General features: G+C 39.7%; 3 protein-coding genes across 5 annotated transcripts; 2 read left to right on the top strand and 1 right to left on the bottom strand.

Moving 5' to 3' along the window:
- Positions 1 to 2,594: 2,594 nt before the first annotated feature.
- On the top strand, positions 2,595 to 17,758 carry tpd52l1 (tpd52 like 1). 3 transcript variants are annotated; one of them, XM_061091251.1, is made up of 11 exons: positions 2,595 to 2,711; positions 5,200 to 5,301; positions 5,669 to 5,881; positions 7,408 to 7,428; positions 9,195 to 9,313; positions 9,415 to 9,563; positions 10,918 to 11,019; positions 11,923 to 11,955; positions 13,606 to 13,644; positions 14,105 to 14,165; positions 15,706 to 17,758. In XM_061091251.1, exons 1-11 carry the CDS (start codon positions 2,693 to 2,695, stop codon positions 15,826 to 15,828), a joined length of 981 nt encoding a protein of 326 aa, XP_060947234.1. In that variant the 5' UTR covers positions 2,595 to 2,692; the 3' UTR covers positions 15,829 to 17,758. The 3 variants fall into 3 exon arrangements, with proteins under 3 accessions (XP_060947234.1, XP_060947236.1, XP_060947235.1); XM_061091252.1 differs by lacking the exons at positions 2,595 to 2,711; positions 11,923 to 11,955 and adding an exon at positions 12,887 to 12,901 and having other exon boundaries at positions 5,250 to 5,301; XM_061091253.1 differs by lacking the exons at positions 5,200 to 5,301; positions 5,669 to 5,881; positions 7,408 to 7,428; positions 11,923 to 11,955; positions 13,606 to 13,644.
- On the bottom strand, positions 17,505 to 20,027 carry hddc2 (HD domain containing 2). Its single transcript, XM_061091254.1, has 6 exons — positions 19,938 to 20,027; positions 19,227 to 19,348; positions 18,921 to 19,023; positions 18,704 to 18,772; positions 18,488 to 18,626; positions 17,505 to 18,404 (listed from the first exon to the last, which is right to left on the bottom strand). The coding sequence occupies exons 1-6, from the start codon at positions 20,025 to 20,027 to the stop codon at positions 18,247 to 18,249; spliced, it is 681 nt and encodes a 226-aa protein (XP_060947237.1). The 3' UTR covers positions 17,505 to 18,246.
- Positions 20,028 to 20,325: 298 nt separating this feature from the next.
- cenpw (centromere protein W) lies at positions 20,326 to 22,839 on the top strand. The gene is made up of 3 exons (XM_061091936.1): positions 20,326 to 20,479; positions 21,281 to 21,394; positions 22,651 to 22,839. Exons 1-3 carry the CDS (start codon positions 20,393 to 20,395, stop codon positions 22,675 to 22,677), a joined length of 228 nt encoding a protein of 75 aa, XP_060947919.1. The 5' UTR covers positions 20,326 to 20,392; the 3' UTR covers positions 22,678 to 22,839.
- The last annotated feature ends 2,699 nt before the right edge of the window (positions 22,840 to 25,538 follow it).

Here is a 25,538-nt window from a genome sequence, read left to right as displayed (position 1 = left end):
GGAAATTGCTTTGTTTTACTCTCTGATCACCACATATTACTGACTTCATCACCGACATTTACCTGAACAATAAGTAACTGTTTGGTTGAAGCTTTACATGCTTTAAGAAAAAGAAAAAAAAGCTCAATGTTATTCCCTCATTGACGTGAGAGTTGTTTTAGCCTGTTACTTCTCTGTGCCGGGGTGTGTTGGCAGGCTGATGCCCCCGGTTCTTTTTTAGTTTGTATTACAGTCCCAGTGATGTTTGTGTAAATATGCAATGGTGCCTTCACAGCCACAACAGATCAGGGTTTGACAAGCTGGGGTTCAGAATTGAAAATGGGAGTCAACTCCATTACAGCTTTGAACAGATGTTTTAAAAGCAAAGTTGAAGACTGTCATGTGATGAGACACTGGATGTTCCAATCCATGAGTATTTTAGTATATTTAATGATTACCCAGTACTGATGGGTTGGAGCACTCTAATCTTTAAACACTGTCTTTTGATCTAAACTAAACACCGATAAAGTTTCATGCCTGCAATTGTGATGCTCGCGACAAAATCTGTCAACAGATACACTGATATTTAACAGCTGCCAAAGATGACACACATACACACACATACACACGAATAGGACAAAAGCAAAACCAGCCATGTTGTTGTGGTTGGGTATGTACATATGGTGAATCTCAATAAATCTGAATCATGGAAAAGCTAGTTCTTAATTCAAGTTATTACCATTATCTATAATATATTCTAAATTCATTAGACGTAGAGCAAAATATGTCTGTTGATATCAGTGATTACGGTTCACAGCTCATTAACATCCAAAATCCAGAATCTCTAATAATTCTAAGATCAATTAAAAAAGGATTTTAAATACAGGTTGGCTGGCCAATCAAGCACCAAACCAGTTAGTCTAGAATGTATACATTTATACTTTCTGAAATTGCTGACGAAAAAATTCATAAAACTAGAAATGAAACAATGAATTATCTTTACAGGTACCACAATCCAGGGTGTCAGCCACTTCCCAGTGAAACTTTCACCTTTGGCTCATACTAACCTCACTGTTTTGACTGTTTGGATTAAACGGAGGAAACACCCTCTATATTTAATAGTTGCCATGAGGCTGGTATGGGACTAACGTGCTTAGTGAGCATGGTGATTAAACCAAAAAGATGTGTCATTTGCAGGAAATCAAATGTCCATTTCAAGACAATCACACAGGGGGATTTTATCTCAGGAGGCCTGTGGGTGTTCAGTCTGCAGTACTCAGTGTACTCCCTCTCCCTCTCTAGATATGCACTTGCTGGAAAAAAAAACAGCATCTTATATGTACATGTGCGACACTTTTTATCAAGGGTGTTTCTATTCAAAGAAATGCCTTAAACTTGATGTGAGTGCTCTTTGTTTGCACCCAAACCCCACATTCTTCCACCTGCTGCCACTGATAAATCTGTCTGCTGATGTTATTATTATTACTGTTCCCTTAGCCAGGCACAAAGATCTGACAGAGAATAAATACAAATGGATCCAAAGTCAAACTGTCTCAGTCTGATTTATTTGATGTGAATATATGACACCAGAAAGAAAAAAAATTGTCTGACTGTTTGTTGACATCTTCTCTGTCTGGTTTATTGATTGTTTAATTCGATTTTTCAGGATTCTACGTGTTTGTGGCTTTCAGGATCAACATCTGTTGGTCTGTCACCAGTCTCCCTCTCCATCTGTGACATCTGTGTAGTGACTACAGTATTATACCAGCAGGGGTCGTCAGTGTGCCACAGCAGCCCATAACCTTGTGTTTTAGATTGAACAATGAGTGCATTACAAGTATATACATTTTAACATTAAAATATTATTTTATTTAGTAAAAACAATAAATAGGGAATTTACTGAATGAAACATGAAATAAAAACACTGATTAAATATCTTTATCTCTGCTTATTGAATATTATTATAGTTGTTAATATGTATTAAAGATTAGGACTGCATACGACGATGCTGAAAAAATCTGAAGTTTAAAAGTCACAGTTCTATAATTTTTTTTCTAGAATTTTAATGTTTTGTATTTTATATGAGTATTTTGAGTTTATACATCTTCCTTAATACAATTCAGAGCAAACCTATGCTGCAACAACAATGTTAAATTTCTATTTAGATTTGACACTTCAGTAACATGCACACTTTGATACTTAACTTTGTTCGATAAACCTGAATTCAGGACTTACAATTCTACATTGGCAGGCTTTTGCTATTTTATATATAAGATAAGATTTGCCATTTTACAGCAGTTGAAGGGAATAGTGAAATACATACACAGTACAATTAGAATAATAAAATAGAGAAAATAGTAAATAATATTTACAATATTGAATATGCACAGTATCATCTCTTAAAACCCTGAGCGAGATTTATACAGTGCACATGGTCTGCAAGTGTAAATATAGGAATGACTTTCTCCACCAATGACAAACAATTTTTTTTTTAAACAGTGTAGTTCCGCCTCGCGAGGAAACAGGTCCGGAACATTACACCAACAAATTAAAACCGAGCGATCTCATTGGCTCCTGCGCAGAGCTCCGCCTGGGGAAGCTGGGGCAGCGCGTGACATCCGAGCAGACCCGAGTAAACCCGAGCAGTGATCAATACTGACCGAGCCACGGAGCCGGCTGAGGAGATCCGAGGAGTCACCTGTCTGTGTGTAAGATGGAAACCAGACAACAAGGTGAGACACTTTGTTTACTCCCTGCGCCTGTTTGTTTGTTTGTCTGTTTGTTTGTTTGTTTGTTGATGTAATAACAAGCTGACGTTCCATGTTGGCTGCACATTGAGCTGAAAGAGTGGAGAGAAAAAATGCATTGACCTGAAGTGATGTGAACTCATGGTTTAGTTTCCTGCAGCTTCCCCTTTATATATATATATATATATATATATATATATATATATATATATATATATATATATATATATATATATATATATATATATATATATATATATATATATATATATATATAATATGTGTTTACACTGGGAATGGAGTGTGTTATTTGTTGTAGCGACCACACACACGCACACACTTACACAAACACAGTGGGTCAGTGTGCAGTAGCAGCACGAGCAGCATGAGGTTTGTGTTACTGTTCATTCAACACAACATGGAAACTCCAGAGCACATCCAGTACTGTGGCTGGAGACTGTTTCCTGGCTCTGGTACTATCCGCAGCTCTAATGCATGAGTTTCCAGGTATTTCTGGTATTTGTTGCAAATACACACACACGCACACACACAATTTTCCACTGCATTCTGAAATCAAGCGAACAGCCCTGTTACACTCACATGGTGTCCAGCATCTTAAAGCTTATTCGAGCCAATCCAAAAAACATTCCCTGTGACGTCCAGGTGATGGTCAAAGATTTATTGTGAGATATGTGGTCGTCTATAATAAAACAGTGAATGTATTCTGTAGATAGTAAATCATCTATAACAGAGAGTTTCAGTTCATGTAATTCATCCTCAGAAGATGTGACTCCAGCCTGTAGTTTAAATTGGAACAGTAATGTCCTGCATGAAAGTTATTTTCTTTTATCTTCATGAAATCTACTTTGTATGTGGATGGATTTTGTTGTGTTGTGTTTTGAACTGCTAAATCTGATCATTGAATATTACTGGCGTTCAGAATCTATGAATTGTGTTGCACCAAATTAACATTTACTGATGATTTGAGTGAAGCGTGAGTCCGTAACCGATCGAGTTATAGGGCAACAACTCAGTCAGTGGGGTAAATGTTTGCCCCTACATGTAGTCAAATGGTTTATTTGCATTCCAGGTCTGAATGGGAACCTGTGTCGCCGCTAACAGGTCGGCACTGAGGCTTTGAGGCCAGAGATGGAGCGGGAGGGAAAGATTTGCATTGTTCATGAAACTTGTTTTATGGGAAAATTGGGATCAACAAATTAGAGAAGATTTATCTCATGTGGACCCAACAGGTTTACATAGCGTATGCTGGCCGTGCTGCGGGCGGCTTGGCGGCCACTTTAGCCTCAATTGATTTTGCAGCCATATGACCATCCCCAGGCCTCTGATTTAGCATAGCCACATGACCCGTGGACCAAATAGGAATCTTGTGACCACAGATATTCCACCCCAGACTGAAAGAAGGGGGGGAGACATGGAAACAGGAGTAAAGAGAGAGAGGGGGGGGGGGTGGGTGTGTGTTGTGATATATATGAAATAGTCTTCTGTTGATTAAACAGCACAACAGATGATTTATGAAATGTACCAGAGGTCGTGATGGGTACTCTGCCATCCTTCATGCTTGTTTTACACTGAATCCTGTAACTGTGGAACCAGAAGGAAACGAGTATTATTAAATCAACTCTGCTCTTGTGCGGGTCTGCTTCCTCCTGTATGGTGTAATGAGATTTCATCAGCTCCCCGGGAATTGCTCCATACCCTCGGGTATTGTTGTCTAAGTGTTTATTAGAGACACAAAAAGGTTTCATTGTTAACTCTGACAGTGCAAGTGTTAGTATGCAGGAATTGTATCCTGTTTGACGAGCTCAGAGGAGTTCAGATCTCTGCCCACAAGGGTCAAACGTCAGATTTCCTGTTCCTACACAAATGCAGAGTCAGATAAGGCGCCTGCACCAGCTACTGGAACAAAACAGACCTCACAGGACTTGGTCCGAGTTGAGCACATAGCTTTGCCAATGCCCAACATTCAACTTAAGTCCAATCAAGCAGGAACCAAACTGCACACGCTCATATCCGCTTTCTAAATTGTCCTGTTTTGTTCCTTTTCATCAAGATCCATAAACTATTTTATGGGAAATTGGTGAACAAGGTGTAAATGAAGTGGGGGAAAAAAATGTTCCGGATCCAACCCCTGAATCCTGATCCGCACCAACATCTTATGGGTTCTTACCTGCGTTCTTCCACCAAGTTTCTGTTGAGTTGTTTTTGTATAATCTTACTTTTAAATACCTACAAAAGGACATGGGTGAAAACATAACCTCCTTGGTGGAGGTAGATGCTATCCATTTACTGGCAAGGGCTGGGATGGACCTGATCCTGTGTGTGTGTGTGTGTGTGTGTGTGTGTGTGTTTTGTGTGTTGTGTGTTGTGTGTGCGTGTGTGTGTGTGTGTGTGTGTGTGTGTATAACCAGTCTTCTTGTCTCCTCTCTGCCCTGCTGCCTTGCCTCTGCTGCAGAGCTGTACTCTAGTGTTCTCAGCGAAGAAGCAGTGTTGGACTGGGGCAGCATGGGTCCCGGAGAGGAGTGGGTTAACTCAGCCACACAAGAGGGCGAGCAGGGTAAGACTCCACTCTCCCAGCTGGAAAAACATAAATCCCCACCGCATTACGTGGAGCAGAAAAATACAGCTTCTGTCTAAAATATTTGGCTAAAATATCACTAGTTCTTATCAGGACGATTTCGCTTCCTAATATCAGTATTGGCATCGTCCCCGGGAAATCCGAGTCGGCCTGGATCTAGTGTTTACAGCTTGTTTCCTGCCTGAGTGGCCAAAGAAAACCCTAAGTGCAGGTGGAAGCCAATAAGCTAGTTTGCTAGTCATTAGATAGGCTGAAACCTCTTCCCCTGAGAACTTCCTTGTACAATAAAATGAATCCAGCTATGTCAGTTTTGTCCAGAAGAGACTGTACCTGTTGCTTTGCTCAGGTGGGAATGAGGGGATGCTTGACCCCTGTGCCGAGGAGTCGGTTCAGTGGAACTACGGTGAAGACTCGGCTCCTGGGCTCACAAACGGGGACAACCCGACAGAATGGGGTAACACTTCACCACCGCGGGAGGATTGGTGGGGCTCCACATCAGTGTCCCACTCTGACAACTGGGTTATGCCCACCATTTGGGATATGCAACTGAATGGCAGAGGTGAAGAGGAATGTAGTTTAGAGCCTGTAGACTAGACACCCGTTCACTTTGGTTGTATATTTACTTCCTTTCACCTGACCTCTGTGGTCACACCAGGGTCATAGCTGCCACCAAGGACACTGAGGTCAACTGCTAAAACCAACAATGAATGAATAGATTATTTTATTTACCTAAGACTTTTTTCATCTGATTATGTTAAGGCAAACCAAAAAATAAGTAAAGAATGTTTTTTGTTATTTTCCAGCCATAAAATTTGTTCTTGGCAAACATTGGGCCTACATAGAACAAGAAAAAAAATGTAGATAATACAATTCGTCATAAAAGTTGACACATCTCTACTGTATGTTATCAAAAAGTATGTTGTTCATACTGGAAATGACACAGTCTCTTCTTGCTTTAATTAACATGGCCATTACTACTGGTTTCTGAAGGGGAACAGACTGAAACTGTTGCTGGTTGTGACAGTTACAGGTTTTAGGTCAGCCAACACAAACAGTCCACAAATTCAACCACAGTGAACGTTTCCTAAAAAATGTAGTTTTGACCCCTAGCATCCTGGATCACGATTAGCTGCTGTGAGCAATGTAAATTAAATGAATAATCATCAATATACAAAAAAGAAGAAAAGCACCATTAAAAAAATAACCATGTAGCTATAGAGAAAGTTGCGTGTCCACAGTGCTTTAAACCCAAACGTTTTCAGTTCTAATACCAGTGATGAGGTGACGCTTCAACTTTGTAACTTGGCACAAGTGAGATGGACGATATTTCATAACCATAGAATTCATTTATCTTAAACTAAATGGAACCCAACCCATGTTGGCTAAAAGGAAAGCAACTCACTTTAGCTGGAAAGAAACCAACTTGCACTTGATTACAACATTATAAATACATGCTATGCTAAATGATGCCAAAAATGTGCACTTGTGTGGTCATGGTTACCTTTATTTCTAATGAGCCTATTATTGAGAGCATACGTCAACAGAAGAAACTAATTCAGTGGAAGCGGTAATTGTTGTGCTAAGGATGTTGCATCCCTCTCCTGTTTGTATTCCATGTTTGCGAAGTTAGATAACAAACCAATGAGCGTTGTAGCTATCTTCCCACGGATCTTGCCCTGGCAGGACAAATTGAAACCAGCGCTCCTCCTGGTATCTCTCTGGTCGCCACATGGCTGCGTGAACAGGGACAAACACTCCCTTTGATTCCTCAGTGCACTTAGTTGTGAACAGCTTCCATCTGAGCCACAGGGGTTTAAAACCTTGATTGTCCTGCTGCTGTGTAATGTCGGCAGAAATAGCTCCCCGATCATAGAAAGGTCCGACTTGTGCTGGTCCACGCTGTGCTTGAGTTCAGAGCCTTAAGCTGCACCTGTGTACTTGTGTGAGCTGTGTGTCTTTGCTGCATGTGGTGATGTTCCCCCGCTTGTAACCTTAGATTTTTACAGTAGTAGCTGTTTTCCACTTGAGTCAGGCTGTACTAACCTGCCCCTGTCCTCCCGTGTCTTACAATGCTGCCACATCCAGAGAGAGGAAACCTCGCCGCAGGTACAGTAGTAGTCCATCTCCTCTCTGTCGTTTTTACTGCTCCACTACAGATACACTGACATAATGATCCACATGTATTTGCCTATCTCTGGTTGTGTGTACACAGTCGTTGCTTGTTACTGTGTGGAACCTCTGTTGCCCTGGGTTACCCTGTTGGGAAACCCTGCAGCTATATAAAGCTAATCAGGCAGAAACGTTCTCAATGTGTAAACCTCTTCTTATCATCTTGTTGACCTTTAAGTCCCGTTCTGGTCTTGGTCTGGTCTTGCCCGGTCATAGCCTGAGGCCCTTATAGCCACAGTCTCAGCTGAGGGCCAAAGGTCACCGGGCACTTCTGACAGGATCATTTCGTTTTCAGTGTTTTCTCACTTTTTATTTAGGCCATTTTGTTGGATCTTCATTCAGTCAGTATCTCCTGGTCTGCATTAGACTTAATAACTTTCTGCTGCATCAAGCTGTAAACAAGAGTAAGTCAGCTGAGGCCGGTCAGCTGACAGTGAGTACCACCGTCATCACTTTGCGGAAAACATTTCAGCTTCATTCATCAATGCCCTTGACATTTTTTGTCTTTTTCTTAGAAGTTGTGGCATACCTTGGGGCCAGCATATACAGAGTGTATGCTGGGGTTTGTGGGTGTGGCAGTGTTATTGTGTGTATGAGAAATAGCGTTGTCAGAGGTGTAAGTACAGTGTTAAGGGGCATAAACAGACATTTTCTCATAAAGACTGTTTTCAAAATGTTCTATACAAAGAAATGTCTTTATTAAACTGCTCACAAAATGAATAGTATTCGTCATATCTTGTTTGGATCGATTAGAGTTGGTGCCCGTGATCATCTGAACGCTTGTGTGTGCAAACAAACTTGTGTTTTACATAACGTCTTTCATTTAGGTTCACTGCCTCAAATTCCCCCTATTATTTGTTTACTAAACCACTGACATCAGTTAGTTTTATGTGTGTGTGTCATTGTGAGTGTGTGTGTGTTTGTGTGTGTGTTTGTGTGTGGGAACTGTTTGTGTGCAGCCGTCTGTAGTGTCAGTCAGTGGAGTTAAAGCAAGTTAATCCATATCAGTTAATCCAGATTAGGGCTCAACAGGCTGCAGCTAAACGATTATGTAACATGTCAGACAGAGACACAAACAGACAGACAGACAGACAGACAGAGACACAGACAGACAGACATGTGGACAGACACATAGACAAAATAAAGGAAAAAAAGCAGAGAGACAAACACACCAGAAACACAGGGAGGTAAAATGGGACGAAGCAGGATAAATAACTTTTCCTTAAGAAAGCATTACAATTAGTTGGGGGGGGGGGTTTACAGTGCTTTGTTCCAAATGATGGTTTAACAGTTTAAAATGCAGAAATAAATTAGTTTATTTGAGCAACAACAAATCATGCTGTAAGTTTTTGTACATTGTTATTTGTAGAACAGAAATCTGCCCCAGTGAGGAAACATACCTTATTGTATTTGTAATATTGATGATTGATGACTGATGCTAAATTGGGACATGCAATCTATATCAGATTTGAATCAGTCCAAAGTTTTGCTGAAGAAGGAGCTGAGCCACAAAGGGAACAGTGGATGTCCTGACCCTCACCTTCGGTCACAAGCTCTGGGTAGTGACAGAAGAATAAGATCAGCAAGAAGCTGTCTGGTCAATTTCGTTCACACATCTTTCCCTCTCTCTCTTCTTCGAGTCTCGTTTGTTTCACACGTCCATTAATCTGCGCTTCACCGTGTGTGTGGAATATTTCCTGCAGGTTTTTTGGACTCTGAACCACTGAAAGAGGCCGATGAGGATTTGGTGTCAGAGGTCAACTTGAACAACTCCATCATGACAGAGGAGGAGAGAGAAGAGGCTCAGCAAGAACTGGCCAAAGTATGAACACACAGACACACACACAATTTTATGGAACAAAGACAGTTAAAGGGCCAGTACTTTGTGTTCATCTCTGTGTGTATTTGTGTGTGTGTGTGAAGCTGGAAGAGGAGATCAGTACCCTGAGGCAGGTTTTGGCGTCCAAAGAGAAGCAGCATGCAGAGCTCAAACAGAAACTGGGCATCAGTCCTCTGAGCGAGCTCAGGACCAACTTCACCAGAGGCTGGCACGACATGCAGAGCTCCACGGCGTAAGTTTGTGTGTTTGTGTCTGTGTGTGTGACAGTGGTGGTAAAAGCAGCAGCTCACAGCAGAGTGGCTTCTCTGTTTGCTGTCAACATAACTGCCCTTTAGAGGACACACACAAAGAAAGTGAACATACACAAAGAGCAGGTAGCTCCCACAGCAGATATCCTCCTCTAAACTCAACAATCTTTTAAAAACACAGATATCAATAAACTCAATTAAAAAGAAATAATCCTCTGCTTGGAGCGGCGCAGCGTGTGTGTGATTTCGTATCATTGTTGTGTTCAGGCACACACACACACACACTCACATCATTAATCTAATTAAAAACCCATCAAACGGTGCTGAGGGCTGTTGTTGACCTCACGGCACAATTTGCTTTAAATGGCTCCTCCAGAACTGGGAAAGATAACCACGTATCGTCTCCTGTGCTTTTCGGCTGCAGAGTAAATGTCGGTTTCCTGCAGATTAGAAAAACACTTACCTGTGTTTTTATCTACAGTAGGGGGGTAAACTTTATATTTTAATGACAGATTTATAAATGTGTAACTGTAAAACACAACGACAATAAAAATCTAGAAATTTGAACTGTAATAAACTGTATATTATCATGGAAGCATATTTCAGGACAGGGTTTAAAGAGTCACCATTAGAAATAATGATTCGATGGTCAGTTTCCAGCCCCAGAAACATAAAGACGAGGGAGGAGGAAGAGGATCGTCTCCACAGGCCTCACTTCTTATCCAGTTACACTTCGGCCTGAAACCTTACACACAAACAGCCTCCATTCTCATCTATAATGAACAAGTGTGACCACAGTGCTGGGAGACGTGTGAGACACGCAGACACATGATTGGTTTAAGGTCCAATTTATGATCCCCATGGAAACCGAAAAGGGTCACCACAAGACCCACGAAGTAATACGAGACTTTAAAATATGAAATCACCTGGAACCTGGGTATTTAAATCACTGATTTAACTGTTAAAGTTGTAAGAGTGATAATTAGGAGTTAAAGTGAGAAAGAAAATTCGATATTTTAAAGTTTACCCACAAACTTAAACCTAAGTCTAACCCTATAATATATAATAAAATATATAAATAAAAAGATCTAACGTAACATAACATATAGAACTTCAATTAAGTAAATAAACAAATGTACATTATTCTGTATAGTTTGGTCTGTCAAATAAAGGTATTCATATCTGCAAATATCAATGTTTACAGCAGTACGCTGGTATGGCTCTTGTCGGCCATATTAGCAACCAACCGATATATTGTTCGGGCTCTGTTGAATACTGTGTTAATATGAGTTTGGGCTCATTACTTGAATGTGTAAAATATATCCATGTGTGTGTCAGATACAGGAAGACCTCAGAGACGCTTTCCACAGCAGGACAGAAGACCTCGGCTGCCTTCAGCACCTTCGGCTCCACCATCACCAAGAAGTTTGGAGACATGAGGTACAGAACGTCACTCGATTCATTACACATCTAAAGCCGTCATGTTTTCACCGGTGCCAGCAGTCTGTCCGATGATAATCTGCAGGGTCAACTGCCTCCTCCTTCATTTGCATCCATAAATAATATTTAAATCCACATCATCCTCTGCGTCTCTCTTTTCAAACATCACGCAACCCTTCACATGTGTCTTTTTCCAGCCCTGCTTGTGCATTAGCTCATCTCAAAACATTTATCATAAACTCATCTGCACAAACCAACCCAGTTCAACCCATCTCATCCTCCACTGATGCATTCCCACTTGTATCCAGATCACAGACATGTTTCTGTTTGTGCTGTCCATCCCTGAGGTTTGACTCTTGCTCTGCCTCCGTTCAGAGGAGGCTGAGATTATGTAAGAGCACGTTAAGCTGCTTTCTGAGCTGAAGGACTAAAGCAAATCTGTGTCCGTCCGTCACTTTCTTCCTCTCTGACGCCCTGCGTCGCTCTGTGTGAGGCAGTGACGGGGAAAAGAAAGCGAGAGGCTGTCAGAGAACAACTGTGAAAGTGTCTTTATTGTTGTGTGTGGAATATAAAGAGCATTTGTGTGTACTACAACAAGGGAAAGTAGCAGAATGAGGGCCTGTGTTTGTGTGTGGGAGCATGTTGCAGAGTGTGTGTTGATCACAGGACAAAAGCCTTCAGGTCAGGGTCAGGGAACAAAGCTGATTGGAGGAAGACACCTCAACATGCTGTACATACCTGCTCATTCAAGCAGAGAGCTTTTTTTATTTCTGTCTTGTTTGAGAAATGAGTCATGATATGTTACCATTTCATATTTACACTGCTGCTTTCAGCATTAACCTTGAAACTTTGATATGGGATGTCTTCTTTTTAAAACAGTGTATTGTCTTTGGTGTATTCCAGCATGGTTGGTCTAGAGTTATTGTTCCCTCGGAGGTATGTCGAGTGTTTGTGTGTGTGTGTGTGTGTGTGTGTGTGTGTTTGTGTAGGTTTGGTACATATGAACATTTGGGCATGTTCTTGTTCAAAGCATGTTCTTGGGTGAAATTAGTCCCAACTGGTTTTCTCTTAAGTTTTATTCCCAGAGAATACAACACACCACAGTTTGCTCATGTTTGCTTTTGTTTCTATTATTGTTATGTCCTGAAGCATATTTTACTAGAATAATTCACATAATATTTACAACAACATAACCTTAGACATATTTACATGTTTATATACAACTCAATTACAGGTTTAAATTTTATTTAATGTTATTGCTCCATTGAGCTAATTAGCCGTGTTTTATTGAATTTTTATTCATTCTATTTATTACACGTTTATCTATCTAAGGCATTTCACTGTCAGCAGTTTTATTTGTTTCGTCTCATTCTTGGCTTAAAGCTTATTTTCATCCCATAAAAATCTGATTCAAGTTTGTTTCACCCATCAAATCAACATTAAAACTATTTGTCATTTTATAATTTGTTTTCCCCCTCTCTTTGGTTTGGTGTTGCTGTGCCACTGTCACTTATTCTGTGTGACTTTTCTTGCAGCAACACACTTTTTATTCCTGTCTTTGCAGTGTGTGTTGGTGTACGTGTGTGTGTGTGTGTGTGCGTGTGTGTGTAATTAACAATTATTCATTGATGGATTTCTTTAAATGTAAATAAGGGTTTTCTATGTTTGCAGTGTTTAATTTCAGTCAAGTATTTATATTTTGTCCCGTGCACAACTGAGCGAAAGTTTATTAATACCAGTACCAGTTGATCTTTAGTAGAGAAAAATATGTTATGAATAACAACCTTTTCAACATGAATTTTAAAAGCTGTTTTGGCTTTTTCGAAGCCTCTTAAACTGTTTTCCATCCTCCCCCATGCTTCACAAGGTCCAACTCTATAGGGTAAGAGTCACACAGCTGATTATGCCAAATTAGGCAGCGGCCTTAACTCAATAGATGTATGAGCGGTTGGTCAGCTGAGTCCTGTTGAGTGAATGCTGCCCCCCCGCTGGACGGCAGCCCTCACTCAGGTCAGGCGCTCGTCTCAGTCCAGACGCACATCTAATTGATTCTGGTGTCTGATAAGCCAAAAATAAATTCTATCAATGAATCATGTGAACAAGGTGTCATGAACTCTCATGCATTTACATGTAGCTCTAAAGAAATCCTAAAGCTAAGGAAATAGGAAGAGGGTATTTTAGGAACACGCATCCTTTTTTTATTTCACTTTTGAACAGTTACTTTATCGCTGAAATTTCTGAAAGTAAATAAATGTGATTTGCAGCCTTGTATAATATCATATTGCATGTTGTAGGTGTTACCGTCTATATTCCTCCTCCAGTAGAACAACCAGTTTCCCTGCGAAACCATTTCATATCCATTGTCAGATTGGATATGTCACCATCTCACCTCGTCTCTCAGTTCATCATCTATATGACCCCTCAAATACAAACAATGTTTTCTATCTTGCTGAATGTAGACCAATTTAACTATGTGTGTGTCTGTGTGTGTCTGTGTGTGTGCGTGAGTGCGTGCGTCCGTGCATATGTGCTTGTGTACTTTGTGCTAATCATTAACTCTCTCTCACCACGCTCTCTGGGAAACAGCTACTCTATCAAACAGTCTATGAGCATGCCATCCATGAGGTAACCTATGTGTGTGTGTGGTTGTTAGATGTTTCTTTTCTTTTTATGGCAATTTTTGGGAGAATTTTTTTTTACACTAGAATTTACTAAGTTTATCTAAATTATTGTGGATATTATAACATTGCGATAGATTAGTTAATGTGTTTATCAGTGTCAGAATAATATGGTCACTCTGACTCTGATAAACCTGTGAAAGTTAATAAACCTGACATCTGCTCACACCATCATTTTGTTTTCAGTTCACTACCTCAGTTCAGTTATTTCTGCTAATACAGAAAATGCATACTCTTATAGGAAAACTCTCCCATTGGGCATATCACAAATAACTCATTGCTCAGTTCCTTACATGACAGAGTCCTTTTGAACTGACGTCACATTAGGGACTTTATTATTATTTCAGGAAGTAATTCAGGGTGTTATGAAATAGTTTATGACATATTTTTTTCTTTTGTCTTTACAGAAACTCTCCCAGCTTCAAGTCTTTTGAGGAGAAAGTTGAAAATACAGTATCAACTCTTAAGGTGAGTATCGTTGTATGTGTGTGTGTGTTTGTTTGTGTGTTTCACTCCAAGCCGTGCACAAATGTATGCAATATATATTTTGAAATCGACATTTCTAAACCACGAAAAAATCTGGAGTACCAAATCAACTATCAAACATTCAAAACACTATAATCTGTGTTTAATTGCAGGTTTACAGTGTGACTCAGTGTAAACACACACATTTATTTATACTCGCAGTAAAGCAGCAGATTCTCATCATTTATCTATACTTTATGGGCGTAGAGAGAGGTTAGAGATAAAGGTCTGTGTTTGACCTGTTTCTGTACACATCTACTCTGTCGAGCAGAAGGCTAAACTGCTGCTTTGTTCTTTGTTTCATTTTTAACTTCCTGTTTTTTCATCTCAGTGACATCAGGGCCCTGTGTAAACAAGTACACATGAGAAAACTCTCTTTTTTAACACTCTCTGTGTTATTTCTTAGTACTTTATATCTCATATTTAAATGAAATAAAATATATTAGCAACTATTATTAAACTTTTATAAAAATTAAAAATGTCTCCTGTACTGTATAATCACCAATGTCCTATGTGCATTATACAGTAATTATAAAGTGAGGCAGAGCTTGCAACAGGAACAGTGGTGGAGGAAGTACTCAACCATTGTACCTTAATTAAAGTAAAAATACCACATTGACTTTTGTAGTTGAGCAAAAGTAAGTACTGCACCTGCTTTTATATATAAGTGGAATATTTAAAAGTAAAGGTGGTTGCCTAGTGTAGCTTATTCTCTAATGCAATGAATCATGAGTGAAGAGACTAAAAGAGGCGGGGTCTAATGTTACCTGCCGACTCTGATTGGATCAGAGCATCAATTCCCCTCTTGTTATTGGTCAATAATGTAACACAATGCATTGTAAAAAAAAGCAATAGTGGAGTAGACGGGGGCGGCTGTGGCTGAGGGGTAGAGTGGTCGTCCTCCAGCCTGAAGGTCGGCATGCCGAAGTGTCCTTGGGCAAGATGCTGAACCCTCAATAGCCCCCCATAGAATAACAAAGTGCTGCAAGTAGATGCACTGTATGAATGTGTGTGTGAATGGGTGAATGTGTAACTGTACTGTAAAGCGCTTTGAGTGGTCATCATCAGACTAGTAAAGCGCTATATAAATACAAATACAAATCCATTTAGTAGAAAGTACAGATATTTGCTGATGTAGTGGAATAAAAGTTTTTGACCATAAATCTTAAGTAAAGTACATGATTACATAACAAAATAAATACAGTACTTAATAGTAGATGCAGTAAATAAAGTACTTTATAATATCCTACTGCTGCCAAGGAAACTTTCCAATACTGTATGTTTAAGATAAGTAATACAAAGTTTAAATAAAATCTGAATGGACTGTTAAAATGATGTTCCCTTCCAATGTCAGTGTTGGTCTTTGTGAAACTCTGCCCCCTTGAGGCGATTCGGAAGTACAACAATGGTGTTTTAAAGAGACAGAAGGAAGATGAGTGACCTTTAACATCTCAGAGTTTTCTTTCCTTTCTCTTTATACCAGACAAAGGTTGGTGGCACAGGGGCCGGAGGCAGCTTTGAAGAAGTCCTCTCATCCGCAGCCAACGCCAGCTCTCAGGACACGCCCACCAACAACCTGACAGACAGCTCGGAGAGGCAGTGCTAAGGCTGCATCCCAAACCAGGAGGCGGGACTAACAAACCGGGAGCTGTATCACTGATATATCACAGCACTTTGTCACATATCCACTAAAAGCTCTGACGGAACAGAATCATTTTATTTGAGGTGTTTTAAGATGATTCGGCAAAAAAATCTGATGATGTGAAAGGAGGATGAGCAGATTCCAAAACAACATCAGGAGGCAGAGAAACCAAAAATCCAGAGGTGAGAAGAGAAAGTATTTGAGCTGTATTTAAAAACCGATCTGATCTTCATCTAAGTCGAATGCAGATATCTCCAGAGGGTTCACTTACTTTCTCGTGCCTCGGTTTATTTTTATTCTGTCACTGAGCTTCGTGTGTTTGTTCCTCTGTGTCAAATCGCAGCTAGAACCTCAGCTTCAAAACCTTCATCCCTGTTTGTGCTTTGGAAATCCATCCAAAGTGGAAACAGTCTCACTGGACTTATGACAGTGCTGCTCCACTATACAACAACCACTCTTCAATTGTATAACAAGAAAAACAAAACTACAGTTTAGGATATTATTAGAAATATGTGTTTGATTTAAAAGCTTAGAAACAAAATATTATATATAACACCAACTGATGCCGTATTATTGATTTTACACTAAGACAAGATACGTGTTCCTGCATATAATCTGCAGGTTTTAAAAGTCTGAAAAAGCATGGAATTCATTTTATATTTCTTCTTCAAAAAGGCCTTAGAAAGTATTAAAGCGTTTTTAGTTTTCCCCGTCCATTAGTCCAAAACTAATTTACTGCTTTTTATGACCAAAAAAAAACAAATACAAAAACACTTTGTAGCTAAAACCAGTAAATGTTTGACATTTTTGCTTTAAGATTTGATCACAGCACCTGAAATTCTTTCGAAAATTGCAGTCAAACAACTTGTTGAATGTAAAACACGTTTGCTGGAGCCCGTTTTAATGCTGGATCATACCAATGCTCTATACTATACTCAGTTCATTCACACTACAGTAAATACTAGTTTATACAAGAGGCAATGAGACACTATATGTCCCTGCACACGACAGACGTGCGGTGAAATATGGACATGTGTTACCTTTTGTTTATGAAAAAAAAAATGATGTCTTGAAGTTTTGGTTTTTTGATGACTGTAACAAAAAAATTATCTGATAAATCACAAATGATGAAATCTGATGCTGGATTCTCTGCAAACAGTTTTGCTCTAAGACAGCTGTGACTGAGGATATGTAATACGAACTAGAGAACTTCTTAACTGTGAGTCAGTATAGAACGGTGTAGCTGTATTTGATCGGAATGTTAAAAAAAAATATGTTTTTGTCACCTGCTGCTGATTCACAGAATATACATGTATCGTACATATACTGAGTATCAGACTGTAACACAACCTGTCACTGTAACGTGACCCTGAAACCCAGCACACGTCCTAACTTACACCAGCTCAGATCTGAGTTTGAGCACAACTAACCCGCTTAAAGCTGAAAGAGTGTTTCATTTCTACCTTCACTATGAGAAAGTTGACACCACCAAAGATAAAGTAAATGTGATCATGTCTCTTTTCTAATAAATACTGTCTTTCATGTGTTAAAGTGATAAAAAAGCATCATTTCAGTCCGTCCATGAAACTTTAGGTCAATATTCACAAAACGTAACTTATGTGATGCAAGAAAAAGTTGTCAGGTCTGATTTATTATCATTGAAAATATGAAACCCAGCTTATGTTTTATATTTATACGTTAACCATGGCTTGAAATCAAATTGTACTCAGATCTTTAAAAAAACAGCTTGTACTAAAACTCCCAAAGACATAAACTGTGACATTGACATATAACAACATTGTGTTTAACATATTCAGTTGTATTCATACATTTAATTACACACTGTTTTAAAAAACTGTTTTTATGTCTGATAATAAAAATCACTTAAACCAAACATGACGTGTGACTGTTTTTAAAACAAAAAACTGTGACTGAAGCTGCAGAAAAAACTGAAAAAAACAATGAAGAGAACATAACATTTTTATGTTTCTAATTGTTCTCTTTGTTCTGATCAAACAATTGTTTTCTCAATTTTCAAAAAAATGCAGCGGTTTCCTGATTATGTCGCTGTTACCACTCTCCAATTTCCAAAGTGTTGGTATTGTCAAGTATTGTTTCTCTTTGTACAATATCTGAAACATTGAATCATATTGTATTCATATATTATCTGGTAATATTTGTATTGGTTATAATCAGAATGGATTTATTATAGAAAATGAACGATACAGATTCCAGGACAGCATGGATCTAACACTGAGGTAAAAAGAAATTCCCCAACTTCAGTTTCCCACCTCCGTTCACAAATCTGGTCACGTGACATAGTTGTGTGGCCGTTATCTCTGTCCGTCCACTAGGGATGAGTCTGTGTTGTTTGTGTTACAGTCAGGAGGTGTGTGGAGGCGAGTGTGGCCGTGCAGATACGCCACCAGTGGCCTCAGAGTTCCCAGAGTTCTTTGTGGCATCAGTTTTGTTCATGTGACGGCCTCTCTCTTCATTCAAAGAGCTGATGAGCTGGAGCACGTCTGGGTGGTGGAAACGGCCTGAGAACAAAGGAAAATATAAAAGCTAACATTTTTTAAAAATATTTGCTGTTCAGCAAAAGCACAACAGAGTGGAGACTCACCGTTTGTGGAGTCGAAAAACTCCTGAAGTCTTCCTGGCGCTCCCTCCAGCTCTTCGTACTCGTGAGCCTGCAGGATCATCTCCAGGAGGTCGAACTGTTTCACCAGCCTGGCCTCTGCACTGCTCTGAGTTTCATATTCCTGCAGATAACACACGTCTGTGTCATTATCCTACAAACACTCAGTCCTCCTGTTGTTAGATTAGTTAAACTTTTTACCTCCCACAGCCCATACATCTCCTGCTTGAGACCCTCTGGCAGGAGACCGGACAGATGTCTCATCGCTTCCTGCAAGAAAAGTGAGATTTATTACAAGACAAAGATAGTGACGGCTTTTTAAAGAGATGTCTACCGTCTTGCTTTAAAACACAAACAGTAACATATACTGCTGGACTCATAGTGTTTAGTTGTAATGTGAACGCTGCTCGTCTCTTGCCTCTTCTCTCCTGTGTTTCTCTGCTTTACTGACGTTGTCTGAGGGAGCAATATCTCCCACAATGCACTCTGCCATGTCGTGAACCAGAGCCAGCTTTATACACCTGAGGACAGACAGATTGATTGGAGACGTTAATAAATGCGGAACCGGTTTGAGTTGTAGTTTGGGGGTCGATAGTGAAGGTGTTAGTCATGAGTAGATAACAGATTTTTAATTTTGCAGTGAATATTATCTTCTACAAGTTTTTAAATGTACAAACTTTAAACAGATGATGTTCGAAGGTCAACGTGTACATGTGTATCCCACCTGTCCTTGTCCACTGTGGGGTCAGTGATGGTCAGAGACATCATGGCCATGCGGTACATGTGGTCTGATACGCTCTCGGGTTTCTTCACCTCCCTGTACACCCAGCCGGTCCGTGGGACTCTCTGTGGGAGAAACAAGCAATTTTTCACAACTTATTCCACCAGATCAGTGAGTCTGTGTTTGTGAATTCACTGAAATCAATGACACATTTTGTTGTTTACTGTTTTTTTTTGTTATCTTCAGGCAAAACATTTTTAATTTCTTCAGGTTTGCTCTGTTGGTTAAAAAACCACAACAAAGCAAGTGGACCACAAAAACAGTTATCCGCCCCCAATTATTGAAGATTATCTTAGTTAATAGGAAAGTAGAGTGTAAAGTAAAGTATTAATACATTTGACTGGATCTTTATTTGTATTGTAGCCCACAAATGGAAACAAATCCATATAGATTCATCAGAAATTAATAATTGAATTATTTTGTTTACAGCAGCCAGATCTCTCTCTATGTGTGTGTGTGTGCGTGTGTTTAGTCATTTATGTACCTCTTTGGGTGTGTGAGTGTGTGGTACTACACTGATCGGAACCAGGAGAACTATTAGAAAGGAAACTGAGCCTAAAAAAGCGAATCCAGAGCATCACACTACAACCGATCAACTTTTCTTTCCTGCCCACGGACACAGTCACTAGAACAGAGTTTGATGACGCCTCTTACTTTGAGTTGTCCGATAAGTTTCATAAACTGCAGCATGTTGCTCATGTTGCTCAGGTTCATGCCGGCTGCTGCCTCCGTGGGGGCCGCCATTACTGTCCAATACCTATAAGATAGTAGCCAGTGCGGCCGCTAGATGGCAGCATAGAAAACATAATGAGTGAAATGAGAAACTGCAGTAAAACCCTGGTTTGCATATCTCTGTCTTATTTTTCTTTTAGGTGTTTGCAGAGAGAATTTTTTGCTCGAATTTATTCTGTCCTCACACAAATAAGACCTTTTAAATCCCGTTCAAAAGAACAGGTCTACATATAGATGGCAGTAATGCAGCGAGCGGAGAGGAAATCCACGAAGAAGAAGAAGACGTCCCGGAAGTGAGAGGAGCGGGAGATTGGAAAACGTAAACAAGCTGGTCGCTGTCGTTCTCGTTACTTTCGTTCGGATCATTTTTTGCGAAGATGTTGAACAAGGCCCCGAAGCTGAAGAGCACGATCAAGATGAAGGCGAAGGGGAGCGTGAACGTGAGGCCGGCGTCTGAAGCGATGGTACGAGAACCAAACCAAACCACGTTATTTTGACTGTTCACTTTGTGTGTGGCTAACTTTTGCTTAAGCTAGCTGACCTGAAAGGTTGTATTTGTCATATGCAAGTGAAACACAGGGTGGACAGCACAATGAAAGGTGTTGGAGAAGAGGAAACAGCTCAGCTCCGCATGGCAGTAGTTAAATATAAAAAGAAGCAAGTTAAAAGTCCTACACAATATTATACAAAACTAAGACTTAATACATTCAGTGAACCCTCAAAACCCCTAGCCCTGTAGTTTATGTCCACACCAAAACTCTCCCATCACTCCTGCAGTAACTGTGAATATATGTTACTGCACATATTATAGTCATTTTTATTTATTTTAGTCATATAACTTTACCTGTGCAAACAACTACTGCAGTTTTGCACGCTTGTCACTTTAGTCGTCTTTTCTATTTAGGCTTTTGTTCGTCGCTCAATGTGCAATGCCCTTGATGTGCTGATATAACACAATCACTTTCCAATTTGGGATAAATAAAGTACATCTATCTATCTATCTATCTATCTATCTATCTATCTATCTATTTATCTATCTATTCAAAGGCACAGTGTGACATTCGTTGTAAATGAAGGAACCACTTTAACTGTATGGAGTGCGTCTAAAAAGTTATTACATATGTGTTTGTATAGTCTATTGCAACGTGTGTGTATCACTTCACATTTCAAAATAAACAGGCAGGAAAATGTTGTACAGAGGGCTGTTGGTCATGAGTTCACTACAAGTACTGGAACCTCAGGCGAGTCTTCTCCTGTTTCTGCAGATTGAACTGATCACGCTGTTGTTCCTGAGCAACCTGGCAGAGGAGGCCAAGGCCAACGCGTTTGAGGAAAAGTCTGCAACCATCAGAGCTCATCATGTGAAAGCAGTCTCCAAGGTCAGATCCGACTCCGCTCAGATCCCTGCCTGTGTCTATCTTGTGTTAACATCACACTAACATGACATCTACAAACTGAACTGAATATATTTTAAACGTTATGTGATAAAAGGATGCAGCTAATATTAGGCGATTATCACTGCTGCCTGTTTAATATTTACCCAGATGATTGTTTCGTCTATCAAATGCCAGACGGTGATGAACTGAGGCCAATCCCATGTTCCTATGATCCCATGTTATCTTATTTTGTCCCTTCAGTCCTCCAAAGTCTCAAAATTTAGTTCATTGAATCTGAGGTTCAGTTAAAGACCTTGATATTAAATTCACGGAAAGAGAGGAGCAGTGAAAGATTCACACTCGAGAAGCTAAACCCAATGATATCGTGACTTTCTGCTTAAAGATGATTTAAGTGAGTTGTCAGTGGTTGTTCCTGTCAAGACGATCCCTGATGCCTCTGTGTTGTAGCATTTCACAGACATTGCAACACACACTACTGATCTTGGGGATGGTTCATGGTTTACATACATGGGAAACAAGGACATGATAAATGTGTGGAGCTTTTTTCTGCCAATGCACAAATTTAAAGATTCAAAAAAATGTTTGTTGTCATTTTGTCTTGATGACAACAGACAGTCACAAAGTTTCAGTAGCAGCTCAACATAATGTACATTTTTCAGCTGATGTCCAGTGGTTTTCACTCTAAAATATATTCCTACGCAGTGTAAAGTACATCACTGTGCTCAAAGGTTAATATCCGTCTATGTAAATTTAGATGCCCCCCGATCAATATCTCTGTTTTAAAGTTTGTTGTAATTAAGACATTACTCAAAGTGCAATTAGTCTCGCATAGACTCACAAATTAGGTATTTGACACTGGCCTTGAATTCACTGCAGCCTGACCTTTGGACATTTCTCCTCCTCTTTTATTTTGTCAATTCACTTGAACCTTTTTCTTATTTTATATATAAAAAAATATATACGATATAAATATGATATGATTTCTTGTTTCCTCTAACATACTTACATGCCTAACCAGCAGATACTTTACCCCTTTTTACCCGATCTTCTCCTACTTCTTTGTTTTATAGAAGAGATTTAGCACTTAGTATTTACTTTACTTGAATCTCTTGTTGACTCTCAATTGTCGTTCTCTTTAAATATAAGCACATGTCAAATTGGTATTAGTGATTTAAATTGATGTCTTGAACATTTTGAACGGGAAATAGATTTACAGAAATGTTTTCTTTTCTTTTTAGAAAATGCTGAAAAAAGCAAGAGGATGAAGACGGCAGAAGGGCATCATTATAATTTTATTTTAACATTGTCATGAATTGCAGTAGCAATATTTTTACTTTTTGTGATATTTACAAAGTTTTCTTTTGAAACATTTTTCTGCGTGTTTATATTAATCCTTGATATCTTTATACAAGTGGTCTGTATCTCTTTTCGTGCTTTAATAGTTTTATTAAATTCTTGTGGATCTTAAAATGCCTCATATTTTACACATCTGTAACTTGAAGGAGAAAAAAGTAGTTTTCTTGTATGAACACATTCACGACTGCTGCCACTATCAGTTGGACTATTACACTAGAAAGCCATCATTTAGAAACCTGTGTTTATCCTAGACTGGATGATTTGATCATGAACCTAAATGAACCTAAATCAGACTTTTTTTTTCAAAAAGATATTGAGTGTACAATCTTTGAACTCCAAGGTGTTGATGGTTAATCGTCCCTTATCTCTTTTCACCTCCTGTCCCTCTCCACCTCCCCTCTGTCATGCCCACTCTGCATCCACTTCGCTGAGCGCGGCCTCAGCCTCCTTCCACATTCCTCACCTCTTCACGCTGTACGGATTATCTACGAGCTCAGATGCTATCCGGTTCATTCCTTATCACTATCAGGTCCCTAACAGCGAGTCTTTTGTGATTTTGTTTATTTCTTTTTCAGGCATGTGAGCGGTGAAAAGGTCACAGTTCGGTTGTTAAGTTGCTCAATCATTGCACATAGATTTATACTTGGATGTCAACACATCCACCAGAACCTTGATGGCAGCTGTTGATCTCAAAGATGTTTCTGGTTTATATTAGAGTGAACTCGCTATGTATTGACTTGTTCCAATTCAATTTCAGGATTTAACGTTTTAGAGACTTGATCAGTATAAATATTTCGGATTGAATAGGATTTCAGGGAAATGTCGACATGCGTTACTTTAGCCACTAACTGTATTATTCTCTTGGCTTATCCCTCCTTTGCTTCATGTTCTCCCACACTCTTTTTGGCAGTTAAGACATTCCATGGACTCCAATGGTTATTTTCTTCAAGAAACCGATCCGGCCCCCCAGCGAGCGTAGCCTTGTCATGTTTATGTTTCCAGTCAGGTTGTGGGGATATTACTGGGTTTGTGGAGCCCCACCCTGCTGCCCTTTGAACCCCCTGACACCTCTCGCTCTCTCTCTGCACGACTCACATGTTGTTATCACAGAGTCCTCTTAACGTTTGATAATACAGCTACATAACTTTCAAGCCACTGCGTGAGCTTGTGTGCGAGCAGTGCACCTGTTGACAATTTAAGCCAGCCATCGCAGCCCCGGTCCAGCTCCTCTGTCTGTCTTTTTAGTTCTGTCTTCCTATCGCATAAATCAGCCCCAGTGTAAAATCCCACTACAAAGCTCCTGCTGATTCCTCTTATGACGATTTTCCAGACGCGCCGAGAAGGAAGCGAGCACGACAGTCCACTCTGGCAGAGACGTTATTATGATAAGTCGCTGTTCCTTCCTTAATGAGGAGCACATGCTTTCACGGGTTTCAAATGTGTAACTGATTCTGTTTATTCTTTGGAGACAGTGTGATATCACTTCCAAAACAATATGTAAGATAATTTAGAAATAAACAATAAATTCAGCCTTTTTGAGCAAATCAGGGGATTTTTTTGACAGTATGAGAAGTGACAGGCTCTGAAAAGATGTGGAACAAAGCACAGATTGCAGAGGAAAATCAATGCCAGGAAAAGCTTTCTGCACGAAGAGGAACTCTGGAGGGTTGTTTTGGAGAAGTGGAGGAAGAATCACAGAGTTCCCAAAACAGACGATTATACACACAACAAATCACTGGAGGGCTGGAGCTTTCATCACATCCCAGCACTTCTGTGGGAATCACCCGTCCTTCCTGACACCTCCACCTCTTGTTGAAAAGTACTGTAGCCAAATCACTCTCTACTGTTCTAGCTTTCTTTTACAGAACAGTAAAAGGTTTTGCAGTTTTTCCTGCATTGGAGGTTTCTGTTTTTAGTTTTTCCTCTATGACTCCATCACAGTGACTTCATGCAGCCTGTATGAGGAGACTTTGAGAAGAAGGTGTTGATGTTGCCATGATGTGCCGACAAAAACAGAGTCCTTTCAATTAGTTTTCAGTCACACCATGTGTGCTATTAGATTTACCAGTGATTTAAAGAAGAGGTTTGTTCTTTTAATGTTGTTATACATGAACTTTCTAAACATGCACAGTGAACCACCTGGCAGGTTAACTTCCTAGAGGCTGTTAGGGGTTTGGCACTAAATAGGTAATTTTAAAGGCATTGTAATTGACAAAATAGTGATATTCAAACCATAGTCTGTATTATGTTGTTAAAATCAAGTGCAAACAAACCCTCCGAGCTGAAGCCACAATTTCCGTTGCGTGGGATTCATTAAATATTGTCACACATTTTAACACAATCTAAAAGATACTATTAACTTGTTGAAAAGCCTTGAAATGACATATACTTCTCTTAAAATGCCCCTTCTCTCTGCGGAGTGTACAGATTTCCTCATCCTCAGTTGTACACGTGTTAAATCCGAAAACCACTTTCTCATGTTAAATTCAGCACAGTGAAGGTCAAACATCCGTGTGAACTAACGTTAAGCAAAACACATTTTTGAGTGGAGAGAAAAGATTAACACGGAGAAGGAAGGTGTGTTTGTGGGTGGGTGGGTGTGTGGGTGGGTGATCCAGAGACGAGCTCACAGCTACTTACCCAAACTTTACATCAGCTCTGGGTTGCGACTGTCATATGATGGTTTCTCCTCTGTTTGCATTCTTCATGGCATTCTGCCAGCCTGAGTGATCGCATGGAATGCACGTGGGGTTTCTTTCATCGGGAAAAT

Source organism: Limanda limanda, chromosome 18 (assembly GCF_963576545.1).
Source record: "Limanda limanda chromosome 18, fLimLim1.1, whole genome shotgun sequence".
NCBI lineage: Eukaryota > Metazoa > Chordata > Actinopteri > Pleuronectiformes > Pleuronectidae > Limanda > Limanda limanda.
Note: the sequence above shows the minus strand (reverse complement) of the source record. Positions and strands in the feature narration are given on the sequence as shown.

Excerpts from the sequence above, each read along its gene's own strand:
- tpd52l1 (XM_061091251.1), top strand. Across the intron at positions 5,882-7,407 it reads TATGCAACTGAATGGCAGAG|AGAGAGGAAACCTCGCCGCA; the intron begins GTGAAGAGGAAT and ends TGCCACATCCAG. Across the intron at positions 9,564-10,917 it reads GACATGCAGAGCTCCACGGC|ATACAGGAAGACCTCAGAGA; the intron begins GTAAGTTTGTGT and ends TGTGTGTGTCAG.
- hddc2 (XM_061091254.1), bottom strand. The coding sequence starts at position 20,027 with ATGGCGGCCCCCACGGAGGCAGCAGCCGGCATGAACCTGAGCAACATG. Across the intron at positions 19,349-19,937 it reads AACTTATCGGACAACTCAAA|AGAGTCCCACGGACCGGCTG; the intron begins GTAAGAGGCGTC and ends TTTCTCCCACAG. Across the intron at positions 19,024-19,226 it reads CCCACAGTGGACAAGGACAG|GTGTATAAAGCTGGCTCTGG; the intron begins GTGGGATACACA and ends GTCTGTCCTCAG.
- cenpw (XM_061091936.1), top strand. The coding sequence starts at position 20,393 with ATGTTGAACAAGGCCCCGAAGCTGAAGAGCACGATCAAGATGAAGGCG. Across the intron at positions 20,480-21,280 it reads GGCCGGCGTCTGAAGCGATG|ATTGAACTGATCACGCTGTT; the intron begins GTACGAGAACCA and ends CTGTTTCTGCAG. Across the intron at positions 21,395-22,650 it reads ATGTGAAAGCAGTCTCCAAG|AAAATGCTGAAAAAAGCAAG; the intron begins GTCAGATCCGAC and ends TTTTCTTTTTAG.